This window comes from Mustela putorius, unplaced genomic scaffold, assembly GCF_011764305.1.
Source record: "Mustela putorius furo isolate JIRA1106 unplaced genomic scaffold, ASM1176430v1.1 tig00000129_pilon_pilon_pilon, whole genome shotgun sequence".
NCBI classification, from domain to species: domain Eukaryota; kingdom Metazoa; phylum Chordata; class Mammalia; order Carnivora; family Mustelidae; genus Mustela; species Mustela putorius.
Window position 1 is genome coordinate 38,786,909 of NW_025421290.1, and position 25,810 is coordinate 38,812,718.

The window sequence follows — 25,810 nt, forward strand, 5'->3', positions numbered from 1 at the left end:
GAAGGGCAGTGCAAGGAGCCTCCGGGAGCCTGGCTCCCCTGGGGCATTGACCTTGAGTCGGCGGAGAGCCCTGGCAGCGGGCAGCCTCCTGCTTTCCTCCTCGGCTTTCAGGAAGGAAAGCGGTTCTGTTGTCAAGGTTGTTTAACTGTCTGGGGCCCGGGTTCCCCTCTCCGCCGGCCACGATGGTGAGGGCGTGCGGCGTGGGGGCAATGCCTGGCAAATCCACCTTGCTCTGGAATGTGCCCTCCTCAAAGGCTCATTGTTTGGGGACTTGGTTCGAGAGGAGCCAAGAGGGTGATGCCACAGCGGCTCCCTGTGCACGTGTGTGCTCACGTGTGTGTGCCCTCACGTGTGCGTGCCCTCATGTGTGCCCTCGCTGGGGGCTGGCTGACTTCGCAGACTCAGCTCACCTCAGGGGAGAGGGGTACCTCTGGATTTCTTCCGGCAAAGAGAGAGTCCCTGCAGCCTGGTGGAACAGTCTAGAGAGTGCGGGGTGGAGAAAGGGGCTGGCCCTCCCAGGGCTGAACCAGGGTGTCCTGCTGTCCTTTCCCAGGCCCCCTTTCTCTCTCTGTGCTTAGTGCACTGCTCCAGGGATGGTCCTTGTCCCCCTCTGCTGCGCAGGCAAGAGGTGCTGGGTTCAGGAGCTCCCTTGAGGATTCTCTGACAAGGAAAATGGGTCTGGAGGCAGGGACCGGGCTGAGGAGCAGGAAGAAAAGCCCACAGCAGCTCTCAGCATCATGGGTGGGGGACAGACCCCTCCCTCACAGTCACCATCCACAGCTTAATCCTCCTTCTCCCCTGCTTTCCCCCAATCTTACCCTTCTGGGAAGATATTTAGAACCAGGCAGGGGGTCCCCACAAGGCCCCTGCACTGATGCAAACTTGGAGCCAGGCCAGGGACAGGGTAACCTTGCAAACAGGCCCATTTAGCAAAGGCTGTGAGGCCCTGCTGTGGACCAACACAGGCCTCGTCCCCTCCCTTGGGTCTCCGGAGGTACCTCGTGCTGTGGGGCAGGGTGGGGGGCCCTGGGCGGGTGGGCTTACGTCAGAGACCTCAGGGCAGACACAAGGCTGCCAGTGCCTCTCATGCATTTGGTCACATGTCCAGTCAGCACACTCTACGCGCCAGGCACTTTTCTAGTATTGAGTCCACAGTTCAAAAAAGCTAGCCTTTATGCTGTCTCAGTGCTGAGTCTGGGCAAGTCGACAAACTATTCCTGAACTCAGCATGTCTCCCCACTTTTTACCCCATAACCACCACCCAGGGCAGCCCCTGTTTGAATTATTTCAGTGGGTTTCGAAGAGCCCCCTGTGCCTCCCCGCCCAGTCCATCGGCCTTTTGCTGCCTTTCTGAGCATGGCAAGATGCATGGTCTTTCTGAGATAGCTCCGATCGTACCCCACCTTGCAGGACCCCCTGTCTCAACATGGCATTCAAGGCCCTGCTCAGTTGGCCCCAGCACCCCCTCTCCTTTCTCCCTCTGGCAGGTGTCCCTCAACACCCTACTTACCAGCTCTATCTGTCTGGGGGAAGGGAAGCTCTGGGGATTGTGGGCGAGAGCCATGCTCTTATTCAGGGAGAGGGCAGGCTGGGGGCCTCAGCAGGGGAGACCCTTTGCTGGGACATGGGCCAGGGGAGCCCACTGGGTCTCAGTCAAAGGGATACACTACTGTGAGATCCATCCTGGGACTCGGGGTCCTGGGAGGAGTGCTATGGGGTTTTACACAAGGCCATGCTAACAAGGATATGGGAGGGTCCAGCCAGGAATGGAGCAAGGCTTCTGGGAGTCCTCGGAGGCCCCTGTGCCCTGCCCTCACAGTCTCCCCATCCTACTCCGCAGCCTTTGTCTGTCCTCACCCCCACCATAACTCTGCTTTGCTCTGCCTCCCACAGGCATCGACAGATGTGCTGCTGGAGCCACCAACATCTGTGGGCCCGGCACCTGCGTGAACCTCCCAGATGGATACAGATGCATTTGCAGCCCCGGCTACCAGCTGCACCCCAGCCAGGCCTACTGCACGGGTATGCCCTGGGTCACCCTGGGCCCACTCAGGGGTGGGGGACAGAGTCGAGCCTCTAGCAGAAGGTCCAAGCGGTGCTGTGTGGTCAAAGAGTTGAAGAAGAGTACTAGCCCTGCAGACAAAAACTATCTTAATTGTGGGGGAACAAGTCTCTGGGAGCACTATCTGATGAGTCTCCAGGACTCCAAGAGAGTAGGAAGCCCCCATTGACCAGGGCCTGGAGCCATCACCTCTGAGATCAGCAACCACCCCCCGCCCCCACCACAAGCCATCTTGTTGCCTACACAGCAGACCAAGGCCTACCCTAGTTGGAAATGTCTCCACCAATCCCCACCCCTCAAGAATTTGACACAAGAAAGAAACATCCACTGTGCCTTGAAGGACAGGAAGTGATCAGGGGGTCACTGGGGGAGGGCGGCATGGGGCAGGAAGGAAGTGCTGGGCCACTGCCCCAGGCCCTTGGTGCCTGAGTGGGCCCTATGGGCAGACTTGGTGACCCCAGCCTTAGAGATTTTTCATCTCCACGGCCTCTTGTCCTCCCTCATCCCCTCCCTGACCCACAGTACCATCCCCAGTCCAGCTCCTAGCATGGGCAGGTTGATGACAGGTGCCCAAAGAAAGGTCCCCCTGACCTCCCTCCCCACCTTCCTCTGCTCAGATGACAATGAGTGTCTGAGGGACCCCTGCGCGGGAAGAGGGCGCTGCGTCAACCGAGTGGGTTCCTACTCCTGCTTCTGCTACCCTGGCTACACGCTGGCCACTTCAGGGACCACGCAGGAGTGCCAAGGTAAGCGAGCCTGCCTGCGTCCCTGGGATGGGCCAAGGACCCCATGCAGAGTGTTGAGGGGGAAGAGGGTCTGGGCATTCACAGCACCCAGCTACTGCACTGCAGTGTGTGGAGCTCAGGGGCTGTGAGAACGGAGAGTCAGGGCTCTGACCTGGACCCGAGTGGAAGCCGACCCCTATGCTGAGACCAGACCGGAAGGAGAGGTTCAAACCTGAAAGACAGCAACACTCACCAAGGCCCCAAGGAGGTGTGGCTGGAGCTTAGAGTGTGAGAGGGTCAGGGAACATGGCTGGAGATGAAAACTAAAAGTCTAGTCCCCGAATTCTGAGTGACTAGGAGCTGCTTCCATTTTGGGTCAGGAGGGTTAAGTGTGAGGACATCAGCTGGGACTCCTGGCAGACGGGGGAGCGGGAGTGCCTTTGCAAGAGGGTTTCCCGCAGCTCAGAGAGCCTGGAAGTCTTCATGCTTCCCTGGGGAGGCGCAGCCCCCTGCTCAGGGCCCTTGGCAAAGTGGCTTCCAGCCCAAACCCTTGAATATCCAGCACTTGTGCTGAGATACACAGCCTCCGCGTACATTTTTATGACTGAGCTCACAGAGGTATGAAGCGGCGCTTTTCAAGCAGTGCCCAGAGGTTATGCACAGAGGGAAGCCTCACCCAGAGGATGGCACTGCTGTCCTTGAGGCTCGAGTGGCTGGTTCCAACCGGGGCAGCCCAGCACTCCCTCACAGCTCCCTCCTGGAGATCTGGAAGCTGGGCGTCCTCTCATGACCATAGCCCCCAGGTCCTAATCCCCTGAAGATCCGGTCTGCAGAGACCAAGGCCGTGCAGGTGCCCTGATGGAGAAAAGGGGAATAGAGGCGAAAACCAGCTAACTTAATCAGAGTGGGAGAATTTCACATGACCTTCACTGGCACCAAGTGTTAAGCACGTGCGAGCCAGGCTCCATGTGAGCTCTGGGCTCCTGCAGTGAGTTGGGTGTGAGCGCGTGGTGCGTGGGATCCAGGTGAGGAAGCCACTGGTTCTCTGTGGAAGGTGCAGTCGGGTTCGCTGAGGGATCATTGGGGCTGGGGCGGGGAGGGTCCCAGGCAGCATTTCGTGAGCGCTTCAGAATGCAGACACTGTCCTAAACCCTTCCTCCCATCAAGCTCATCAGCTCACCCCTGGGCGGTAGACAGCCTTACCCCATTTTATAGGTCAGTAAACCAAGGCTCAGAGTGCTGAAGTCCAAATCCCCGGGACCTCATAGCTAGCTGGAGCAGAGCTAGAAACAGAATCAAAGTCATTCTGGCCCCAAAGCGTGGTAGGCTTCCAACGCGCTCCCTTCCACGCGCTGGGAAGGAAAGGAGGAAGCAGGGTATCCCCGGAAAGGAAACCGTTTCACCAGAGCGCAGAGTGGGAATAATGATCAATCCAGTGTGACTAGAGCGTGGGGTCTGAGGAGGAAAGGACAGGGGCCGAGCCTCTAGGTGAAGCCGGGGGTACCTGGCTAAAGTGTTCGGACACCGTCCTGCAGGCAGTGAGCGGAAGGAGAGGTCTGTAAGCAGAGGGTGGCCAGAGCACGAGCAGGCTTTCTGGGACGTGACTCAGCAGCGCAGCTCAGAACAGCGTGGGGGTTGTGAAGGGAGAGGCTGGGGACAAGGGGGCTTCTCTGGGCTTTGTTGCATGGCAGGTGTTGGAGGCCAGAGGCCCCGCCTGGGGCACCAGGCTGGGGACAAGCAGTGGCTGCTTCAGGGAGTGGGGTCACCGGGGCAGGTTGTCTCTGCTGGCCCCAGCAGCTAGGGAGGGAGCCCCAGGTAGCTGCTCTTGCCTCTCCCAGGGGGGCTCGGTTGCTACTTACTGGGCCCCTACTCAGGATAACACCCACTTGCTAAATTCTGCCAATCTTATAAAGCAGTAGCTCATTATTTAATTATGTGTGAATAATTTCATTAACTTATATAATTAATTAATAAAAATTATAACCATTTCTGGAATTAAAATTAATATAAGTAATGGACCAATATAAATTATTTGAACATTAGATATTTTTAAAAACATTTACTTTACCAGTAAGTGTGAGCATATCTTAATACATTAGGCATTGAGTTTCTTGATCTTCCCTATTTTTTGCTCAGTTTTTCAGCAGTTGCTGGTTTTACTTGTGACACCTTGGGAGTCCCTTACACATCACAGACACTTGCCTGGATGTAGATATTCCGAGTCTCTCATTTCGCCCCCTTCCACAACCTTACCCACAGGTCCTTTTTAAAGAGAAATCCTTAATTTTCATGTGTTGAAATTAACCTTTTTGCCTTATTTCTTATACTTTTGGGGCTTGAGTTAAGAAGTCCTTTCCAAACTGTAAGCTACAAAGATCTCCTTCTACACTTTTTTTTCTTTTACATTTTATTTATTTATTTGACAGAGGAAGATCACATGTAAGCAGAGAGGCAGGCAGAGAGAGAGAGGGAAGCAGACTCACTGCTGAGCAGAGAGCCCGATGCGGGGCTCGATCCCAGGACTCTGAGATCATGACCTGAGCTGAAGGCAGAGATTTAACCCACTGAGCCACCCAAGCGTCTTCTTTCTGCACATTCTTCCACTGAAGTTAGAGTTTCACCTTTTATAGTCTGTTTGAATCCATCTGAAGTCCATCTTCCTATGGGCCCTAAGCTCTGTTTTCTTCTGTTCCCCTGACCATATTTCTCCAGAAAGCAAGTCTGTTTTCTCAGCCTCATCCCCCGTCCAAGTTCTTCATCAAGGGCCCACATGTGGCTCTGGCTCTGAGTTCCCTTTCCTCGCCCACTGGGACCACAGCTTCTCAGAGAGAGGACTAGTTCTTTCAGAAATGCCTAGAGAGTGATTCAGATGCAGGTTCCGGTGCTGCTGGGGCAGAGTCTCCAGTCTCGGGCCTGGGGCAGGGGGGTTACACCTTCTGCCGGGGAGTCTGCTGGGCACTGCAGTGTTACAAAGTACTGCTCAGATAAAAAACACTGTCCATAACCACATGGTTAGTTTTCCATTCACGCAACTAGCACTTTGGGGGGTTCTGAACTGGAGACATTAGGATAATGAGGGACAGTCTCAGCACTTGGGGAGAAAAAATCAAGTAAATGAACAGTTACTATAATAGCTGGGTCCTAAGGGAACCCTGGGAAAAGGCATATGGGGTTGGCGGGGAGAGGTCAACCTCTCCTAAGAGAAGAGCTGGAGAGAGCCAACCCCAGGGGCAGGAAGCCACTCAGGGCAAAAGAGTATCACACGCCCAAGCTCAGAAGCGGGTCCTGTGTGGCTGAGGCTGGGACATGGGGCCAAAGTGGGTGGAGCAGACAGGGGCCAGATCATGAAAGATCTCACATGCTAGGCCTAGGAGATCAGATTTATAGGGTGGGTTTAATGCCAGAGTAGTAATAGCTAACATTTCTTCAGTGCTTACCTCGTGCCACTCAGCTAGGCCCCCCACTAGGATTATCTCATTTAATCTGCACAGGGGCCCGGAGGAGAGTTTGAACCAGTGCCTGGGGAGGTGGGAGGCTAAGGTAGATTCTCCATTGATATGATGTGGGGGCAAGGAATGGGGAGTGGCCAAAGCCACCTGGAGGTGATCAGTTGAACCAGTGCTTGAAATGGGAGTAGGACTGCTGACCACTGAGGCGAAGAAAAGTACCCCACATGGGGTCGTCTGTGTGAACGAGGGCTCGGTGGCTGGACTGGTGGGGATCAGCAAAGGCAGCGAACCTGGGGCCAGGTGGCAGATGCCTTGGGAGCCAGGCAGAAACAGCAGGAAACCCCGGTAGGGCATAGGCAGGGAGGTGCCATGACCCAGGTTGGGCTTTTGAGCCGCTGTGGGGCACAAGGACACTGCGGGATGATGGCGTAAACAGCTTCACAGGATCCGCAGCTGCCTGAGATGCTCCTCTCTGGCTCATAAAGCCCTAACTTCCAGAAGGCCCCTAGGAACCCCAGGAGCAGGCCTCTGGAGGATGAACGGGGGTCAGGAAGAGGATTTTATTGGCCTCAGATCATGCCATCTGACCTCAAAAGTAGCCCCTGTCTCAGGGTGAGGATACAGCTTTGAGGGTCCCCAAGGCTCCCCAAAGTAGCGTCCGCGGGGAGAAAGGCCCTCAGGGGTTTACAGAGGCCTGAGCCAGATCAGTCTCAGACTTGCCACCCACCCCCACCCCCACCCCCGTCATCCTGGGATGGGGTGCATTTCCCAGGGGCCTCAGCATGGTGTCCTTGTGTTCCCGAGCGATGCCCCAGGACTCCCTGCAGGGCTGGCCCAACTCACGACTTCCCTGTGTGTTCACAGACATAGACGAGTGTGAGCAGCCTGGGGTGTGCCACGGGGGACGGTGCACCAACACGGAGGGCTCGTACCACTGCCAGTGTGACCAGGGCTACATCATGGTCAGGAAGGGACACTGTCAAGGTAAGAAATGAGATCAGGGAGCACAGCCAGCGGCCCCACCACCTCTCGGTCCTTCCCAGGTGCTAGCTGCCCCCACCCCGCCTTCCAGCTTGTCTCTGCCTCGGACCTCGCGAGGCCTTCCATCCCCTCCGTGATGGTGTCCCATCTGCCTCCCAAAGCAGGGGAGCTCAAGCAACATTACATACGTGAGACCCCGGGAACAGCCCTCGCCTGAGCCACACCGCTCTCCTGTATGATGGAGGAGACGCTGGTCTCTCTGGGAGGAGCTTGGGGACTTGACCAGGGCCCACTTGCTAAAGCTGGTTAGGCTGTGAGCTCCTCGGGCTTGGACCCCATCCTTAGAAGACTCACGTGCAGACACCGGAGGAATGTCCTGCATTGGATAAATGTTAGCAAATGCCAGCTGAACGAGTGAGTGAGTGAAGAATGAATGCATGAGCCCTGATCTTTGTGTTGTTTCCCGGGCCCTGCTGAAAGGCGGCTGCGACATTGCTGTGTGGGCTCCTCCCAGGCTGGCTGGAAGCTGCTACTATCCCGCCAGCTCCTGGCAGCACCACCCCCTCCTTGCCAGGCTGGGGTGTGCGAGGCTTGCAGGAGGCCTGCGCTAGATGCTAAGACTGGCTGAGACAGGAAGGAAGCAGGGTAAGGCAAGGTTCCCTCTGGAAAGAAATCCTGCCCTTGACCCAAGTTTAGGACTAGCCACCTACCAGCCTCCAGGTTTTACCTGGCCAGCACTTGGCCTGGTTTCACAGGGTCCTGGAGCTGAATACCTTGTGAAGGGAGGTGTCCCCCTTTCCAGTGACATTACCAGGAAGCCAAGTCCAGAGTCCTAGAAGGTTTTAGCAAAGGGGAGAGCCAGCTGGGAGTGGAGGACAGATGGCTCTCTTTCTGCAGCACCCCGGGGGTCACCTTCTCCTCTCAATGTCTCCCTCTTGGTGCTCTCCCGTTAACACCCTGGCCTGCCCCCAATCAAAGCCAAAATGTACTCTTTGTTCTCATGAGCATGATGGAGTCAGAAAGCCTGGCATTTTCCAGGAGAATGGAGAGTGAGGGAATTTGCTTTTTGGTGGGTGTCTTCTGTGTGCCAGGAGCTAGCTGTGTGAGGACTTACAGATTACCTATAATAGATAGATTACCTCGTTTAAGCACGACAACAGGACAAACTTGACATTAGACTTCATTTTTTTTTCATTTAAAAAAAAAAAAGTAAAACTAAAGGAGATGAACCAAGAAAATTCCAGGACACTAAAAAGACCAGATTTATACTAAGCAGTCCACGTTATAGGCATAGGCTCTGGTGGAGACGGGCCTGGATTGGCTCATCTTGACGCCTAAAAATGCAAACCATAAACCATCTCACAGGCCCTGGTGAGGACCAAGTAAGACAGTACGTACAAGACCTGCGGTGCCTAGGGGGTAGCATTTCTATATGAAGGCCCCATTCCTTTTCACCTCTAGACTCCCCCCATGCTCCAGTCCATGCCTCTGGTGGTCCCCTTCTCACCAGGAGGAAAAGTTCCGAGACGCACACAGCAGCTGGGAGGTCAGGATGGGTTGCCGGCCCCGGGCGACACTCAGGCTGCTCAAAGACAGCCTGATGTAGCCTGCAGACTTCTCCAGGTTTTCATCAGGAACCACAGACCCAGCCATCACCCCGGGAGCCTGGTCAATTTCCTCTCTCTCTCTTTCTTCTCTCTCCAGCTGAGAAACCACTCTGCTGTCCACTTCAACTCAGGTCTCTGGTGGAAGGCCCGGATGTTCTGGACAGTGGCCCATCCAAAGTCTCAGTGGCATTTCTGTCGTTCCCACGAAAAGGGGTAGACCCCATGCAGACTACCAGGCCTTTCCTGCACCCCAACCGCATCCAAATTTCTCCAAGCTTCTGGCCCTGGAGCACCCTGTGCTCTCACAGGAGCAGGGACCGGCCCGCTTACATTTCCCCCATGCAAAGCCTAAAGCCCTGGTTACAGAAGAGCCAGGGTCTTCCCAGGGTACAGACAAGTTGGCAAGCTGGTCCCTGGGGCACCTCTTTCCCTGGGTCTCCTGGGGTCTCTTCAGCAGCCTCATAACAAGAGGGTGTGAAACTTTAGTCATGTGGTCTCATTCTTTGGTGAGCAAACATTCCAGCTGTGCCCCAGCCATGGGCTAGTGATAAGTAAGACAGATAGCTCCTGCCCCCGATGACCAAGCCATGAGAACCTACCAATATATACAGTAATTATAGACTAAAATTCAAACCCTAGTCTAATCAGAATGATCTGGCTCCCGTCCACATACAAGCAGGACTGGTAGAACAGCCCCAGGTTATCTGGTGACATTAGAATCTGTGCCCTTAACACCGGACTGTTCAGAAGTCAGAAGAATCTGCTTCATCTGGAATCTTTATCCAGCGCCTTCCAATGGGCTCGGCAGATGGCTCTGTGACGTCCGCTCCCATTGGGGAGAGCCTTCCCTTTCCCACGCGCTCACAGACCTCTCCCATACAGTGATCACCAGTGGGGGTTCTGGTCTGAGGGAGGAGGCCAGCAGTGGGGAGCGCGGGGACAGACTAGGTTACGCTGCATTAACAACCCCAGCCTTCACGGCTTAGAACACAGCCAGGTTTATATCCGACCAACGCTGCATGTCCATCATGGGTCAGCTGGGGGTTATGCCCTACATTTCCAGACTCTAGAACTTGCCAGAAGGAAGAGCCAGTATCTTGAATGTGGCCAGTCTCCATGGGAAAAAGAAACCGCACTCTTCAGAGGGCTCACAATTATGCTTTGGTCTGTAAATGACCTACTTCTTGGCTCCTGAGTGGCACTAAGGCCCTGGTCCCACCCAACCACAAAGAGCCAGAGGGCACGAGCCCACCCTGGCCCAGCAGGGGGAGAGCTGGGATCCTGAGTGAACAGCATCAGTACCACGACTCCCCTCATGCCCAGCCTAAGAAATTGGGTGCACCACCTCCATGAATGTGCCCAGAACAGACATGAGGGCTCTTTGCTCCCGCTAAATCTAACCCCCTTCATGCACTGCCTGATGCCTGCAGGAGAGATCCAAATACCTCATTTTTCTCAGTGTGGCCTTAGAAAAGGGTCCTCACCTCTGCCTCTTTATCTCCCTAAGCAGGGATTGCTTATCATTCCCAATGGCTTTGTCCATCTTCCTCCTGTACCTCGGCCAAGGCCCTGAGGCCATGATGCTGGCTGCTGTCTCCTGGACGGCCAAAGTCAGTGGTCCTAGATCCTTTCTTCCCCCTCCTCTATCTAATTCTCTCCATCCCTGTCTTTCCAGAAACTCTTAGAATAGGTTAGTTACCCCAGGGTCACCACAGCCCAACCAAGGGCTCTTGGCTACCCTCTTTGTAGAGATGGGCCTTATCTCAGTGTCCCTGAGATTGCTTCGGGGTTCTGGCTCTCTCCTCGCAGATACCCACCTGAATAACCACCTGCCCTGTGTATCTCTTCCTCTTCTAGACCCTCAGGGTCAGATTTTGGCCTTGAGAGGGTCCCAGTTTCCTGGGACAGAGGGCTTTGGTGTGGCCTGACTTCTGAAGATCAAACAGCCTCAAGGGAGACTCATTTTCGTTCTTCACATCAGGGCCCATGTCCTGTTCGGTAACAACAGCTGCTGGCTTTCGCCCTCTGCAGAAGGCCTGTGTTCCGACCCTTGGCCCTGCATCCTGGCTTGCTTCCATGGGTGTTGAGTAGGTCTTCCTCCTGGGCAGGAGGGCTTCCGAAGCTGCCTAAACCAGAAACTTCCTCCCAGAGAAAGACAATTACCATTTAGGAAGAGTAAATCCTCTCAACTCCTCTGGAGGTCAATCATCTGTCACAGACAGGGCCTGGGAGCCTCAACACGGAGCCAGAGGCCCATCACATCCTCCCACAGTCCCAACCCCGAGTTCAAGCCCTGTGTTAGACCTCCCTAACTCAGCGCGCATCCCGTGCGCCCTGAGTGATAGACTTCTGGGTAGGCCAGGTTGCGTCAGGAAGAACGTTGCCTACAGTCTCCGTCTTTCTCTCTCTGTCCTCTGTCCTCTTCCTCGCTGTCATTCTCCCCAGACTGGCTGCTCCTCTCCCTCCTCGAGTCCCCTCTTCCCCTGCTTGTCTGATGGGTGCCCAGGCTCGCCCTTTCTGACTCTCTCCTGGACCTCACCAGACTGGGTGCTGGGTGGTTCGGAGCAGGAACAAAAGTCTCCAGCCAAGAAGCCTTGCCAGCCTCCACCCGGGACTCCGCATCAGCCGCGGAATCTGGGGTTCCTCTGAGACTGGGGGTTATCCTCGGTCCTCTCCTGGTGCAGGAAAGTCCATTCTGCCTCTGTGGCCCAGCCGGCTCTCTGTCCTGGGGCCTGTGGGACCTGCAGCATAATGCATACACAATCTCAGCTCTGCAGAGGGTAGGAGGCACCCAGGCAGACACGAAGGCTCTTCCCAGGAGCCCAGCTCACAAAGCAGAGCTCTCCCCCCCGTCCCAGAGCTAGTGGTGACCCCGGCCTCTTGCCCCACCCAGGGAGTCTCCTTTCTAAAGTTCTTCTCTCTCTCTCTTCCCTGCAGGACAGTGGGTGGGAGGTGGAGCTGGGAACACTGGACGGCCCTCACTTTCTCCTAGTTTCCATCTGTCGGAGCCCGGCAACCCTCTCCCCACCTCACAGAGCCACCCACGTGCTGTGGCTCCCAGGGATGACCGAGGGAGGGGATGTTATTTTGCAGATATCGACGAATGCCGTCACCCTGGCACCTGCCCTGAAGGGAGATGCGTCAACTCCCCCGGCTCCTACACGTGCCTCGCCTGTGAGGAGGGCTACCGGGGCCAGAGCGGGAGCTGTGTAGGTGAGGGCTGCTCGCCGAGGCAGTGAGAGGGCTGTCTGGCCTTGGGACCCCTGGTGGAGCCCACACACGGGGAGGGAAAGAGACGGGCCGGGGGAAGTGGCTTGGAGGCTGTTGTCCTCCCTGACCTGGCTGGGCTCCCGGGTGACGCTGGCTGTGACATGGGTGTGCTTCAGTGACTGCTGCTCTGCCCTCTGAATCAGCTCGGGTGGGGGCCCCTTTGGCTCCTTGGCATGTCCATCCGGGAGCTATGGCCCAAGGTCCCAGGAGCTTCTGTGGCCGGATCCTGCCGGGAAGAATGAGTTGCCCAGAGTCTCAGGAAGAGGCTGAGATGATGGTGTGAGCTGGCAGCCAAGCCCTGCCGTGGCTTATGGGCAGGAGGGGCGTTCCGCTCTTCGGCAGCCCCACAGCAATGTCTGAACAGCAACACCTACCTGAACGGGGCCGGGGAGGGGGAGTCTTCTCCCCCCAGGGGGCTGCTTGTCAGCTGTAGAAGGGATGTTCTTTCCCATCAGTCCCTGCTGGAAGAAGGGCCCAGGGTTCAGAATGCCAGGAGGGACTGAATTGTGAATAGATGCTTTGAGGCTCTGGGGAGGGCAGGCAGTTCCCAGGCCCTTGAGCCTGCCGCTCAGCCACCCGGGCGCTGGTCAGCCTCTCTGCATTGCCATTGCCCGCTCGCCTACTGAAGCTGCTTGTTGGGCTGGGAACATGGAATCATACCTGTTTGGTTGGCAAGCAGGAGGCCAGAAAGGTTTAGATCCACTGTAAGGTGAGTCAGGGGTCTTGGACACGTCATCCTGGGTGTCCTCAGATGGGCCAAACCAGCCTCAGGGCTGGAGGCCTGGCTCCCTTTTCTAGGACATACGCAGAGTGCTCTGTGTGTTTTGTTTTTGTTTTAAGATTTTATTTATTTATTTGTCAGAGAGAGAGAGAGAGAGCGAGCTCAGGCAGAGAGGCAGGCAGAGGCAGAGGGAGAAGCAGGCTCCCCGCTGAGCAAGGAGCCCGATGCGGGACTCCATCCCAGGACTCTGGGATCATGACCTGAGCCAAAGGCAGCCGCTTAACCAACTGAGCCACCCAGACTTCCCACAGAGTGCTCTGTGTGACCAGACAGAGCCACAGTGGGCTCAGGCGGGAAGGGCACGCTGGCCTGCCTAGGTGGGTGGGGCCGGGAGCAGGACCCACCTCACTGCCTTCCCAGGGTGGCCTGTGCCCCCTCTGAATGCTGATTCCCTGGCCTCATCTTTAAGATGCCCTAAGCATGACCATGGGGACTGCATGAAGGGCAGGAGGCCGGCCCGCCATCTTGGACTTCTCTTCCACAGACGTAAATGAGTGTCTGACCCCCGGGCTCTGTGCCCATGGAAAGTGCATCAACCTGGAGGGCTCCTTTAGATGCTCTTGTGAGCAGGGCTACGAGGTCACCTCAGATGAGAAGGGCTGCCAAGGTACAGAGATGCTAAAGCACCTTCCTCTACAGGCAAACCGGCCGGCAGCTCCTTCCCTCTGCACACTCCCTCCTAACCCAGCCCTGCGCCCACATCCCTAGCCTTGCCGACGCAGCCACCCATCCTGCCAAGACCCGTCCTCCGCCCTACCCCTGCCCGCCTGTCAGTCTCCGGCTGTCCCGCCACGTCTATCCTGCACAGCCCCACACAGAACTCGCTGGCCTGTTTCAGATGTCAATGAGTGTGCCAGCCGGGCCTCGTGCCCCACAGGCCTCTGCCTCAACACTGAGGGCTCCTTCACCTGCTCGGCCTGTGAGAGTGGCTACTGGGTGAACGAGGACGGCACAGCCTGTGAAGGTAACCCTGGGCAGGGGCAGGCAGAGGGGGACGAAGAACATAGCCTTCTTACCTCCCAAAGAACATTCTGTTCGTCGCCCAGTTTTGGGCTGATGCTGAGGGTCTCCAGGCTAGACCGGAGGACCTTAGAGATGGACTTGGCCCCAAGGAGAGCATCTATTGTTATCATCCCCAAGTTTGGAGGTGATGACTGGAGAAAAAAAAAGGGAGTCACAGAGACAAGAGGGAAGCTGATGGGAGAGCCGCCCCCAGAGCATTCTGGGGAGAGCAGGTCGAGGGTTGCCCCACAGAAGGCCCACAGCCAGGGCCTGCCCCTCCCCAGGGGCCCGGAGAGAGGCCCACAAGCTCACAGAGGGAGGCCAGAGGTGGGGGGAATCTCCCTGTCAGGTGAGGGGAGCCCTCCCAGGCCCCCAGGGTGACTGGCTTGGCCATCTGCCGCAGACCTGGATGAGTGCGCCTTCCCGGGAGTGTGCCCCTCAGGCGTCTGCACCAACACGGCTGGCTCCTTCTCCTGCAGGGACTGTGAGGCGGGCTACCAGCCCAGCGCCCTGGGCCACACCTGTGAAGGTGAGAGCTCCCTTCGCCCATCACGATGAGGGAGGGGAGCACGGGGCGGGGTGGGGGGGTGCATGTTCTAGAGACTAACCCACTACTCTTAGAGAAGGGAGTGACCAGACACAGCAGGGGCTGCTTCCGGGCCAGGGGCCCCTCTGTCCACCTCGGTCGGGTGAGCTGGGGACAGCCATCCTCGCCCCTCCCTCAGCAGTAACTGGAAAGACAACTGCCAGTCGGGGTCTGGGGGCTGATGAGCCACTAAATTTGTTCCATGTCCGGCCTTCGTGGGTTCTCTGTAAGGGTGGGAGCTGGGGGTGGATTTTGGAAAACATCCGCCTGGACCAGGCAATCTGTAGGCCACCTTCAAGCGCCTAGTTTCTGTGACCTCAGGTTCTCGGCATCGGTTTCCTTCACTGAGTTCTCATTAGTCTTCCCGTTGCTTCTCAGTAAAATCTGAGCTCTCAGCCATGACGAGGGCAGCGGGTTGGGCTGCCCTAGGCTGGGGTTGCGGGCAGAGGCTGAGCGTCCCCGGGGACACCGTGTGGTTAGCCGGAGAAGCCCAGCAGAAGGCACTGCAGTCATGCTGCTCCCCAGAGGCTGTGCTGCTGCACAAGGGGCCGATGCCTGTCTGGGTCCAGACTCCCCCAGCAGGGGACAGGCCCTCTGGAGAGCTCCCCATCGGTTCCTGTCCTTGGGAGGTGCTGCCATAGGCCGCCTTGCTCCCTTGTGACCCTGCAGATGTGGATGAGTGTAAAGACTCCCAGGGCAGCTGCCAGGGAGGCGAGTGCAAGAACACGGCTGGCTCCTACCAGTGCCTCTGCCCCCCGGGCTTTCAGCTGGCCAACGGCACCACGTGTGAGGGTGAGCGGCTGTGTGTGCCCGTCGGACCCTGTGAGCGGTGGGTGTGGGAGGGGAGGTGGCAGCACGCCTGGGAGACGCCACTGCCTGCCTTCTCCTTGCAGATGTGGACGAGTGTGTGGGAGAGGAGTACTGTGCACCCCGTGGCGAGTGCCTCAACAGCCACGGGTCCTTCTTCTGTCTCTGCGCACCAGGCTTTGCCAGCACAGAGGGGGGCACCAGCTGCCAGGGTGAGAAGCCAGCTTGGCCATGTCCACTCGCCAGCAGCAGGGACATACAGCGCTCCCGGGGGTGGGAGGCTGAGCGATGACAGGGAGCCAGGCGTCAGGAAGGCGCTCAGAGTCTTCCAGCAGGGCCTCTCCGCAATGTCTACGACAGACAGGTGCCCTCTGAACCCTTTGAGTGGCACCCATCTGCCCTTCATAGGGCCCCCATTCCAGGGCTCCTGCCTGCAATCTGGCCTCTGGTTTCCAGCTCAGAACTCTTCCTCAGATCTCTGAGCCCCGAGCTGCCCTCTGGCTCTCCTCCAGGCTGCTTTGGGCCGCTGGGCCATGTGGCTGGGTCTGCTGACGGAGGTCTCTGTTCTAGATGTGGACGAATGTGCAGTCACAGACCGGTGTCTAGGAGGACACTGTGTCAACACCGACGGCTCCTTCAGCTGTCTGTGTGAGGCCGGCTTCCAGCCCTCCCCAGAGAGTGGAGAGTGTGTGGGTAAGAGCTCCAGGGGGAACAGACGGGGCGCTGCCCCATGTCCGCCCACCTCCACCCCTGCCTGATCCTCAGCTTCCCGGGACCAGGAACTGCAGCTTCCAGGAAGCAGAGCACTTTCCACAGATTAATCATCTGATGGATAATGCATTTATTGAGTCTCTGCTGACTCAGGACCTATCCAAAGATGAATGAGGATAATCATAATCCTTGTGCCAGCAGAGCACACAATCTACTTTTTAAAGCCAAACTGATTCAACAGACATTTATTAAACCCCTGCTAGGTTCAATGTCTTTTGCTAGGACAAATAGACAGTTATGGACGATGTTGAAATTGAGCAAGGGAGACAGATAGGAAGACAATTTTCTGCAATACACTTCGGTGAAGGTTTTATATAAAGAGTATCATAAAGTACTCTGCCATAGGGAGAAGGGGGTGGGGTGGGGCAGCAGTGTCACAGGCAGCTAGGAGCTCAGTGCTTTCCTCCCATCCAAGTACTAACCAGGCCCGACCCTGCTTAGCGCTCAGTGCTTTCCTAAATAGCATACGGTCCTCTACCTAGACAATCATCCCTGCTGGGTCAGGAGAAATGATCCTGAACTTGATGCTTTGGAGTTGAGATGAGCACAGTAATCTGTAACAGACCAAGAACCCCAAAGGTTGTGGGACATGACCTTATAATGCCAAGGAGGTGGGGCCGGAGCAGTGACCTATTTCTGTCCCCTCTCTTGGCGCTGGGGCCAGATATTGACGAGTGTGAGGACTATGGAGACTCGGTATGTGGGGCCTGGAGGTGTGAGAACAGCCCTGGCTCCTACCGCTGTGTCCTGGGCTGCCAGCCTGGCTTCCACATGGCCCCAACTGGAGACTGCATTGGTGAGTAGGAACCGGGAGGGCTGAGGAAACCAATTTTTCATGTATCCAGGTAGAAACGACTTTGTCCTGAGGACCCCGTTTTTGTAGCTGTTTGAAGTGTGCGTGTTTTCCACACAGCAGGGCTTGTAGAGAGATTGAAGAGGAATGACGATGTTCTTGAGTGTTCTTGTCCTGTGTTTACAAGTCACTTTTCACAGACCTTGGTGTGAACAGACCAAGTAATCCCAGCAAACAGAGCAAGAGTGTGCCCTATACTCTCGTCCCTACTGTCCCACAGACATAGATGAGTGTGCCAACGACACCATGTGTGGGAACCACGGCTTCTGCGACAACACCGACGGCTCCTTCCGCTGCCTCTGTGACCAGGGCTTCGAGACTTCGTCCTCAGGCTGGGACTGTGTTGGTGAGAAGCTGGCAGGCCAGCCAGGCTCTGGGCCCGGGAAGGGAAGGCCCATGGGTCCTTGGGCCCATCTCCACAGATCTTGGCTGTCCTGGATAGAGGCCCTAGGGTCCTGAAATGTTCAAGGTCACACGGCTCCATAATGGGTCCTCAGAGAGTGGGCAAGGAAGTCCACAGCGGATGCCCTGACCTGCTCCGTAGGAGAAGCGTGGCCATGTCCTACCAGCAGGGGGAGCCAGCACAGTAGTGAAGGCCACGGCCCATGTCCAGAGGCACGTCTGGAGAATGTGCACAGAGGGAGGAACCCTTCCTCTTGGTCCCTTAGTGACCCTTTTCTGCCACCCTTCTCCTCTCTCCCTTCTCTTGCTCTCTCATTTTTTTCCTGCTAACTCCCTCATGCTCGCCCCCTGAGACCTAGCCCTAGCCCGTTTCTTCTGAGAGGATGAGGGGAGGATCTGCCCACTGGGTAGGAGGCAGAGGGCCGGGGGGCACCAGCTGCGGCTTCTCCACCCACAAGCCTGTCCTCGTGCCTGGCAGACGTGAACGAGTGCGAGCTCATGCTGGCGGTGTGCGGGGCGGCTCTCTGTGAGAACGTGGAGGGCTCCTTCCTGTGCCTCTGTGCCAGTGACCTGGAGGAGTACGACGCTCAGGAGGGCCACTGTCGCCTGCGGGTGGCTGGAGGTGAGCGCGCCCCATAGTTACCGCGTCATTACACATGAGCGTTCTGTGGCTTACAAAGTGGTTCCGCTGCTCTGGCTCCCAAGAGGGAGCCTGGGCCAGGCCCCGAGCCGTGTGGGTGAGGGTGCCACGTAGGACTGGAGGAGAACAGGGGAGGAGTCAGAGTATGGCAAATGTCAAGACAAGTGGATGTCTGTCCCAGGCCAGGGAATGTCCAGGAGGCTCGGGGCTGTGACAGCCCTACAGGGGCTCGGAAGAACTGATGCCAACTTAAGGTGCCAAGGACTGCAGACTGAGCCCCCGGGGGACCCCAGGGAGCCCTTGAGGCTGAGCTGAACCTCACTCTCCCCTGTGCACCCCACCCCAGAGCTATTGGGTGCAGCTTCTCTCCCCAGGCCGGATGAGGACTGAGCTGGCCTCCTCTGACTTGGGGAAAAGCAAGCGAGACCCGGAACAAGGTGAGGTGGGGGGGGCTGGGGTCCAGTGCGAGCTGAGGAATGGAGAGGCTGCCCGTATGGTATGACCGGGGGAACCTCCCTGGTGGCAGGATGCTATACCAGAAAGAACACGGCTTTGGGCACCAGAGAACTGGGGTCAGGGCCACTTACAGCTGGAGGCCGTGGCAAGTCCCGTGGCTTCTCACAGTCTTAGCTGCTTCCCGTGTAAAGGCGGCTGATGATAAAATGCCGTCCAGAGCATCAAGTGAGACCATACAGGTGAAAGCATGGTGTACGCTTCCTGGTGCTATATAAATGTAAAGCCTTGAAAATAAATTCAAAAGCTAGGGTGCCCCAGGGGGCCAAAGACAGACAGTAATAAAGGGCGTCTAATCTCACACAGGTCAGAGTATTCCTGAGGCCCCACCCGGAGACCACCCCGCAGGCCCCGTCCGCATGGAATGCTACTCCGGGCAGAACGGCCAGCTGCCCTGCTCCAGCCTTCTGGGCCGGAACACCACACAGGCCGAGTGCTGCTGCACCCAGGGTGCCAGCTGGGGAGATGCCTGTGCCCTCTGCCCAGCTGAGGACTCGGGTAAGGCCCCCGACGGTTCCGAATCCTTAGTGTCAGCTCTGTAGGGTGACGCTGAAAAAAGGGGAGAGGGGAAGGGGGGCAGAGCCCTTCTGTTTCTAAGCTTGGATGCCTCCCTGCACAGCTGAATTCAGTGAGATCTGCCCCAGTGGTAAAGGCTACATCCCCGTGGACGGAGCCTGGATGTTTGGACAGACCACGTACACAGGTAACCTCCCTAGAGACCCTCCTCCCCCAACCCCACTCACCTGAAGGGGCCCACCCTGGTCCTCCAGGAGGCCCCGGAGGAAGTTCTGCATGTCGCCCCAGCCTCCCGCTCACTTCCCTCGTTCCTGTCCCAAGGCTGACTGCCTGCAGATGTGCAGCTGGAAGGTCTGACCTGAGCCCCTCCTGGAGGTGTCTGTACAACCCGACCTTGGTTCCTCGGCTCCCCTGAGGCTGAACCCTCCAGAACGATGCCAGGACTAAAGCAGTCACGGGGCACAGGGTTGGGGTGGGGAGTACGGAGACAGCTGCTTATCCTCCTGGCCCCACTTACAAAGCCAGAAACTTCGGGGAACCCACACTCAAAGTGGGTAGTTCAGGTCTGAGCCCTTCAGTGCCCTAATCCTGAAGCTGGAGACAGAAAGAGAACAGAAACAGAAGTGTGCTTGCTATGTGCCAAGCACTATGTAAGCACCTAACTATATTAACCGTTTAATCTTCCTAACGGCAGTAGGAGGTTAAGTCATAGCAGCCGCATTTTTTCTGGCAGGAGACTGAGGCAAGGAGAACTCAAGCCAGTTGCCCAAAGACACCTGACTAGCAGGTGGCAGCGCCAGGATTCCCACCAGCAAGTCTGGCTTTGGAGCCCCTAGTCTTACGTTCTGCTTCATCCGGCTTCTCCCCTCATCTCTGCCCTCCCACAGATGCAGATGAGTGTGTGATGTTCGGCCCCAGTCTCTGCCAGAATGGCCGGTGCCTCAACACGGTGCCTGGCTACATCTGCCTGTGCCACCCCGGCTACCACTACAATGCCCAACACAGGCGGTGCGAGGGTGAGGACGCGCTGCCCCCCACCCCCACCCCGGGCCACTCACCCAGCCCCCCCCCCCGCCGGCCAGCCCCATCCTTGCTGGGAGTCCCCACTGCAGCAGGGGAGCTGGAGGGGTTGTCCGGGCTCGAATGTGAGCCCCTGCTGGAAAGGGATCCCCAGGGAGGGGCCTCCCAGGCGGGGCTGGAGCCGGGGAGGAGGGGGAAGCAGGGAGCTACTCTTCATTGTCAGTTACAAGAAAACCTCCTTCCATGAAGCCGGTCTGTGGGCAAGCTGCCTTCCTACCGCCCCACGCATCCCCTGACCTCTCTGCCACCACAGATCACGACGAGTGCCAGGACATGGCCTGTGAGGACGGGGAGTGTGTGAACACTGAAGGCTCTTTCCACTGCTTCTGCAGCCCCCCCCTCACCCTGGACCTCAGCCAGCAGCGCTGCGTGAACAGCACCAGTAGCACGGGTCAGTAGGCTGGAGTGGGGGGGGGCGGCAGGGAGACTGGCCCTGGGCCGGGAAGGCTCACGTGCCTCTGGGCCCTGTGCCACCAGAGGACCTGCCTGACCATGACATCCACACGGACATCTGCTGGAAAAGAGTCACCAATTATGTGTGCAGCCAGCCCCTGCACGGGCACCGCACCACCTACACAGAATGCTGCTGCCAGGACGGCGAGGCCTGGAGCCAGCAGTGTGCCCTCTGCCCCCCCAGGAGCTCTGGTGAGAAGGGTGACCCGTGCCCACTCGGAGGGAGGGGCCCCAGGGAAGGGCCCTCACCTTGGAGGGAAGGATTTAGAAGGAGGAGAGCAATTAGTGTGGCCCGGTCTCCCGTCCCTATTGCTTAGGGACAGAGCGGGGCAGGGAGTGGGGTGGGGAGAAGAGCAGAGCCAGGAACTCCCGGAGGGGACCAGTCCCAGCCCGTTCCCTCTCCCCAGGCAGTGAGCTGGGGAACAGCACACCAGGCCTTAGCTACCAGGAACTTGGCAGCTTCCTCTCTCCCTCCTCCCTGCAGAGGTCTATGCTCAGCTGTGCAATGTGGCCCGGATTGAAGCCGAGCGGGAGGCGGGGGTCCACTTCCGACCAGGCTATGAGTACGGCCCTGGGCCGGAGGACCTGCACTACAGCCTCTACGGCCCTGAGGGGGCCCCCTTCTACAACTACCTGGGCCCTGAGGACACCATCCCAGAGCCAGCCTTCCCCAACACAGCCAGCCGCGCCGGGGACCACCTGCCCGTTCTTGAGTCACCCCTGCAGCCCTCGGAACTCCAGCCCCACTACGTGGCCAGCCAGCCAGGTCTGTGTTGCTGCCCACGTGGGGAAGTGGTGGGCCCCACAGCTGTTTCACTTCCACCTCCTCTGGCTACTAATCACTCCAGTGGGGGGAGGCCACAGAGGAAGAAAGACCCACCAAGCCCTCTCACAGGTCCCTCAAGGGCCAACTCCAAATGCCCGGTCAGACCCTACTGACGAACTGGGACAGGGGACACCAAAGAGGTACAGGACACCACCTCCTCCTCAAAAGCTTCCCTGAGGGCGTTGATAGAGCGAGAGAAAGCAGGCACACTGCAGCCTCTGTTTCCCCCTCCACGCCACTCACAGTGTGCAGAATGACCGGCTCTACGAGCTCACGCTGGTGGCCTGAAATGTGCATTAAGGCTTTCTAATCACTTTAAAGTCCTGCTGTGGTGACCCGCTTTGTAAGTGGCAATGACCCCAGCACACGGGATTGGGATTCTAAGAAGTCGGGCCTGGCACCTGTGCGATGGCTGAAGCTGCCACAGGCACAGCCGCCGTATCAGACTAAGACCGCACGGGGACTAGGGTTGGGTCTTTCTCAGGGGTTGGGAGCTGCTTAGAGAGGTTCAAGCAGATGCCTAAGTTTTGCTTTTGCGTTGAATGAGGCTAATCCCCTCTTGCTGCCAGTCTCCCCCCTCCCCCCAACAAAAAAACTACGCAAAGATTTTAACTACCACCAACCACAACAAAACCAAAACTGTAGACGCCCCCTTGCCGGGGCCGTGGCACTGTGAACGTAGCTTATCTCGGCCCTCCTGGAGCTGACCCGTAGAGCATGGCACGTCTCTGCCACCCCAAGCGGAGACACATACTTATTTCTTAAGGGTACTTCCCATGAGGCTCCCAACCCTGACCTTAGGAGTTCAACAGCAGCAATCCTTCATGAGGAGCGGGAGGGCCCCAGGGTCAGGTGCAAGGCCTCAGCTTCCTTCTCTGACTCCCTCCTACCAGAGCACCAGGCCGGCTTTGAAGGGCTTCAGGCAGAGGAATGCGGCGTCCTGAATGGCTGTGAGAATGGCCGCTGTGTGCGCGTGAGGGAGGGCTACACCTGTGACTGCTTTGAGGGCTTCCAGCTGGACATGGCCCACATGGCCTGCGTGGGTAAGTGGCAATCTGAGTGGCAATGAATACCCAGGGAGCAGGAGGACCCTGCAGGAGGAGAGACTGGGCCTGCCCTACTGCTCTGTTAGAAATAGAGACTGAACTTAGGGTAGTTGGAAAATCCACTGCTGCCCCCTAGTGGGCCGTCCTGGAGCCAGGCCAGGTGGGAAACGTGCCAAGGGAAGGTCTCCTGCTGGGTTTAGAAAATCCTTTCCATGGAAATTCCTAGGCAGAAGAAAGGTGCAGGAGACATGGTCACTCTGAGGCACAGGACGGGTTCACTACCACCAGCTGTGTGTCTCTGAGAAGCTTCGTCTTGAGCAGTGACTTCAGCTTCTGGTTGCCACATGTAGGATTCCACCGCAGGGCAGAGGCTCAGTGACCACAGCAGCAGAGGCACCTGGGCTCCCTACAGTGCTCTCTTCCCTCCCTTCCTCTTAGATGTGAATGAATGTGATGACCTGAACGGGCCTGCTGCACTCTGTGCCCACGGTCACTGCGAGAACACCGAGGGCTCCTACCGCTGCCACTGTGCTCCAGGTTACGTGGCCGAGGCAGGCCCCCCACACTGCACTGCCAAGGAGTAGCAGTGAGGGGTCAGTGTGGACAGCTACCTGGAAATGGGCCCCAGCCACGGGCAGGGGCCTGGAGGAGGCTTTCCTAGCTGGGAAGACATCATGAAGAAGCAGGCAGAAGGCCCTGCACGCCAGCTCCCAGCCAGACCTGCCTGCTTTTCAACTCTCCCAGCTTAGGCCCTGGCTGTGAGCTTCCATCACTGCCTTCATGCCACCATGCCCTTGCTTGGCTCAAACACCACCAAATGCTTTAATGCTTCAGCCACTGGCCATGAGGATCAGCGTATCATCTGTTCTGGCCTTGCTGTGGGATGCTTACCAAAGGATGGCCCTCATCCCCCCCCTCAAGCTCTGAAAACATGCAAGGTCGTTTGGACTCCTACTGCAGACACCCTTTCCCAGTCACGATCCACATAACATCCTGATGATTCCACAGCTGGGTCAGAGGTCACATCTGCCCGGGTATGGTCCTTCAGGATCTCTTGAGCAAAAAAGGATTGGCGGAAGTTTGGGCATGACTCCAAGTCCTCCTCCCAAGAACCGTTCACCTCAGTCAAGCTCGTCTGGGCTAGACTGTGCCACATCTCCATCCTGTTAGCAGTGCTGTGGCCCCGGGCAGGGGCAGAAGATCCCCTCATCTAAGAGGAGCAAGACTGAAACCAGCTTGCTGAGTGGAAGAGACACAGATGAAGGGGAGCACGGAGACTGAGAAAGCAGCAAGAGGGCAATACGGAAAATATGGGGAGGTGATAAGAAAGGGGGAGCCAAGGCTTTCCACAAGGCTAAAGAAAATGTTCGGCTGCTTTGGGTAAGCACTCCCAGTCTACCCAGGACAGCTGCTGTGCACCACAGCAAGGCTGCCACAGGACGGGGCCCATCTCCGATGACCTGTATTAAATACACACTGCTTCTTACATGACACAAATCTCTCCTGGGCTCTCCTTTTGTGGGTACCTGTTTGAGGTACTAAAAATAAAGGGGTCTATTCTCTGGCTTGTGAAATACAGTGCAGTCTTGTTTAGGGGAAGCCAGATTCCCTATGTCGTTTCTTCTCTCTACTCAGAAGCCCTTGCTGTCTTTCTCTCAACAATGGGAAGGCAGGTTGGCATTCCTCTCAGTGGACAAGTAGAGACCCACTCCATCCTTGGCCAGCTAGAAGTTGAGAACCACAGTGGAATAAAGAAAGGTACATTTGGGCTCCTGTTTTTGTTTTTATTTCATATGAAACTAAATTTCTTTACTATGCTGACTAAGTCTAAATGTTAGACACAAGGATGGGCCTATGCTTTTGCCGGCTCTGCCAAGAGCCTCTGATTGGGATCCAATGGGAAAAGGTTCTTTATTCTTCTAAGACAAGGAAAGCTCTGCCTTTGCATTTGTCTGATGAAAGGCAATGTAAGTCAACAAGACCCCATGTGCCTGAAGACACGGAGATGAATGCTATTTTCTTAATTTAATCTGTACTGTCCTACTGCTGCTCTCATTGTCGGCCATCCCATAGTAACTTATTGAATGCTTGTTATGTGCCAGGCACTCTACTGAGTGCTGACCACAAATTTCATTTAATCATCCAGCAATTCCACTTACTATTTTTATTCCCAATGTATAGATGAGTAAATTGAGACACACAGGGTTTAAACAATTTGCTCTATGTTGCTGTACTAGTTGAGATGTTTTCAGCAGACAAAAATACATCGTTACACATTCCTAACAAAAGAAATGTGAGTTAAAACCACACCTGAGACACTTTTTAAAGGCTGTCTGATTGGCAAACATCAGAAGTTTGCTAAGACTCCTAGTTGGCAAGCTTCTGGTGAAAGAGAGACTCACATACGCAGCTGATAGGGCCTTAAAAGGACGCAACTTCTGAAGAGGGTAATATGGCAATGTCTTTCAAAATTATAGAAGCACTTACTCTGACCCTTCTAGGAATTTAACCTTCAGATATAGTCTCACCAAATGTGAAATGACACATATAAGAGGTTATTTATTATAGCATTACTTGTAACAGCAAAAGATCAGAAACAATCAGTTGCTACAGGGGCCTAAAAATGAAAGAAAAAAAAATTGCCCTAAATGTCCTGATAAGAAATCCAAACAGACTAAGCGGGGAAAGGCTGTAGAGCAGAATAGACCGTGTGCTGCTATTTGTCTAAAGAAAGGGGAAAGACACCTGGGTATCTGCTGACCTCCTCCTCGCCACTCCGCCTCACACCCCACGGTTCAGAGAACTTCTCAGCACCCTTCCATATATGCGCTGGCACTGCGCCGTCCCCCAGCCCTCACCTTCCTGCTCACCCTTCCGGAAAATCTTCATGCACATACACGTATTTCTTTGTATCAAAAACGTAAGTCGCATCCTATGCATGCCGTTCTGCACTTTGTTTTCACTTAATCCAGACTTGCACATAAAGAACTGTCTCATTCTATGTTATAATTGTATATTATTCCATTGAACAGATAAATCATAATTTATTTAATCGATCCCCTACTGATGGACATTTCCATTTTTTCCCCTCTCTTGCTATTATAAGTAATGCCATAATGAATATTCTTGTGTATATGTTATTTCACATTATATCTATGGGATTATACCTATAGGGTAAATTCTTAGAAACAACAGTGGTTTGTGGGGAGGGTGGCAGGGTGGATGGGTACAGGATTGGGAGACTTTTCACTGTATCCCCTTTTGCGTCTTTTTGAATTTTGTACCATGTGTATTACCTTTCCAAAAAAATAAAATATTTTTAAATACAGCTTTGGCCATAGACTGCTTAAATGCTCCCTTCTTCATGTATTTATCTGACAATTAAAGCCACATAATTATTTCCGAACTTCTTAAAGCAAACTTTCTTTAAATAGCCCTGT

At 56.1% G+C, this 25,810-nt stretch overlaps 1 protein-coding gene across 1 annotated transcript in view; it reads left to right on the plus strand.

Annotated features, from left to right (window-relative positions):
* The window catches only part of LTBP2 (latent transforming growth factor beta binding protein 2), a 100,746-nt gene extending 75,048 nt beyond the window's left edge, over positions 1-25,698 (plus strand). Inside the window, exons 16-36 of the mRNA XM_004739267.3 lie at positions 1,894-2,022; positions 2,680-2,808; positions 7,101-7,220; positions 11,918-12,037; positions 13,360-13,482; positions 13,714-13,839; positions 14,281-14,406; positions 15,133-15,255; positions 15,357-15,482; positions 15,841-15,963; positions 16,706-16,837; positions 17,115-17,240; positions 17,775-17,918; positions 18,756-18,947; positions 19,069-19,152; positions 19,853-19,981; positions 20,299-20,436; positions 20,523-20,690; positions 20,983-21,264; positions 22,218-22,367; positions 22,809-25,698. Coding sequence (XP_004739324.1) covers positions 1,894-2,022; positions 2,680-2,808; positions 7,101-7,220; positions 11,918-12,037; positions 13,360-13,482; positions 13,714-13,839; positions 14,281-14,406; positions 15,133-15,255; positions 15,357-15,482; positions 15,841-15,963; positions 16,706-16,837; positions 17,115-17,240; positions 17,775-17,918; positions 18,756-18,947; positions 19,069-19,152; positions 19,853-19,981; positions 20,299-20,436; positions 20,523-20,690; positions 20,983-21,264; positions 22,218-22,367; positions 22,809-22,954 — 2,936 coding nt within the window. The 3' untranslated portion in view covers positions 22,955-25,698. The remainder of the gene's footprint in view (positions 1-1,893; positions 2,023-2,679; positions 2,809-7,100; positions 7,221-11,917; positions 12,038-13,359; positions 13,483-13,713; positions 13,840-14,280; positions 14,407-15,132; positions 15,256-15,356; positions 15,483-15,840; positions 15,964-16,705; positions 16,838-17,114; positions 17,241-17,774; positions 17,919-18,755; positions 18,948-19,068; positions 19,153-19,852; positions 19,982-20,298; positions 20,437-20,522; positions 20,691-20,982; positions 21,265-22,217; positions 22,368-22,808) is intronic.
* Positions 25,699-25,810: the final 112 nt, after the last annotated feature.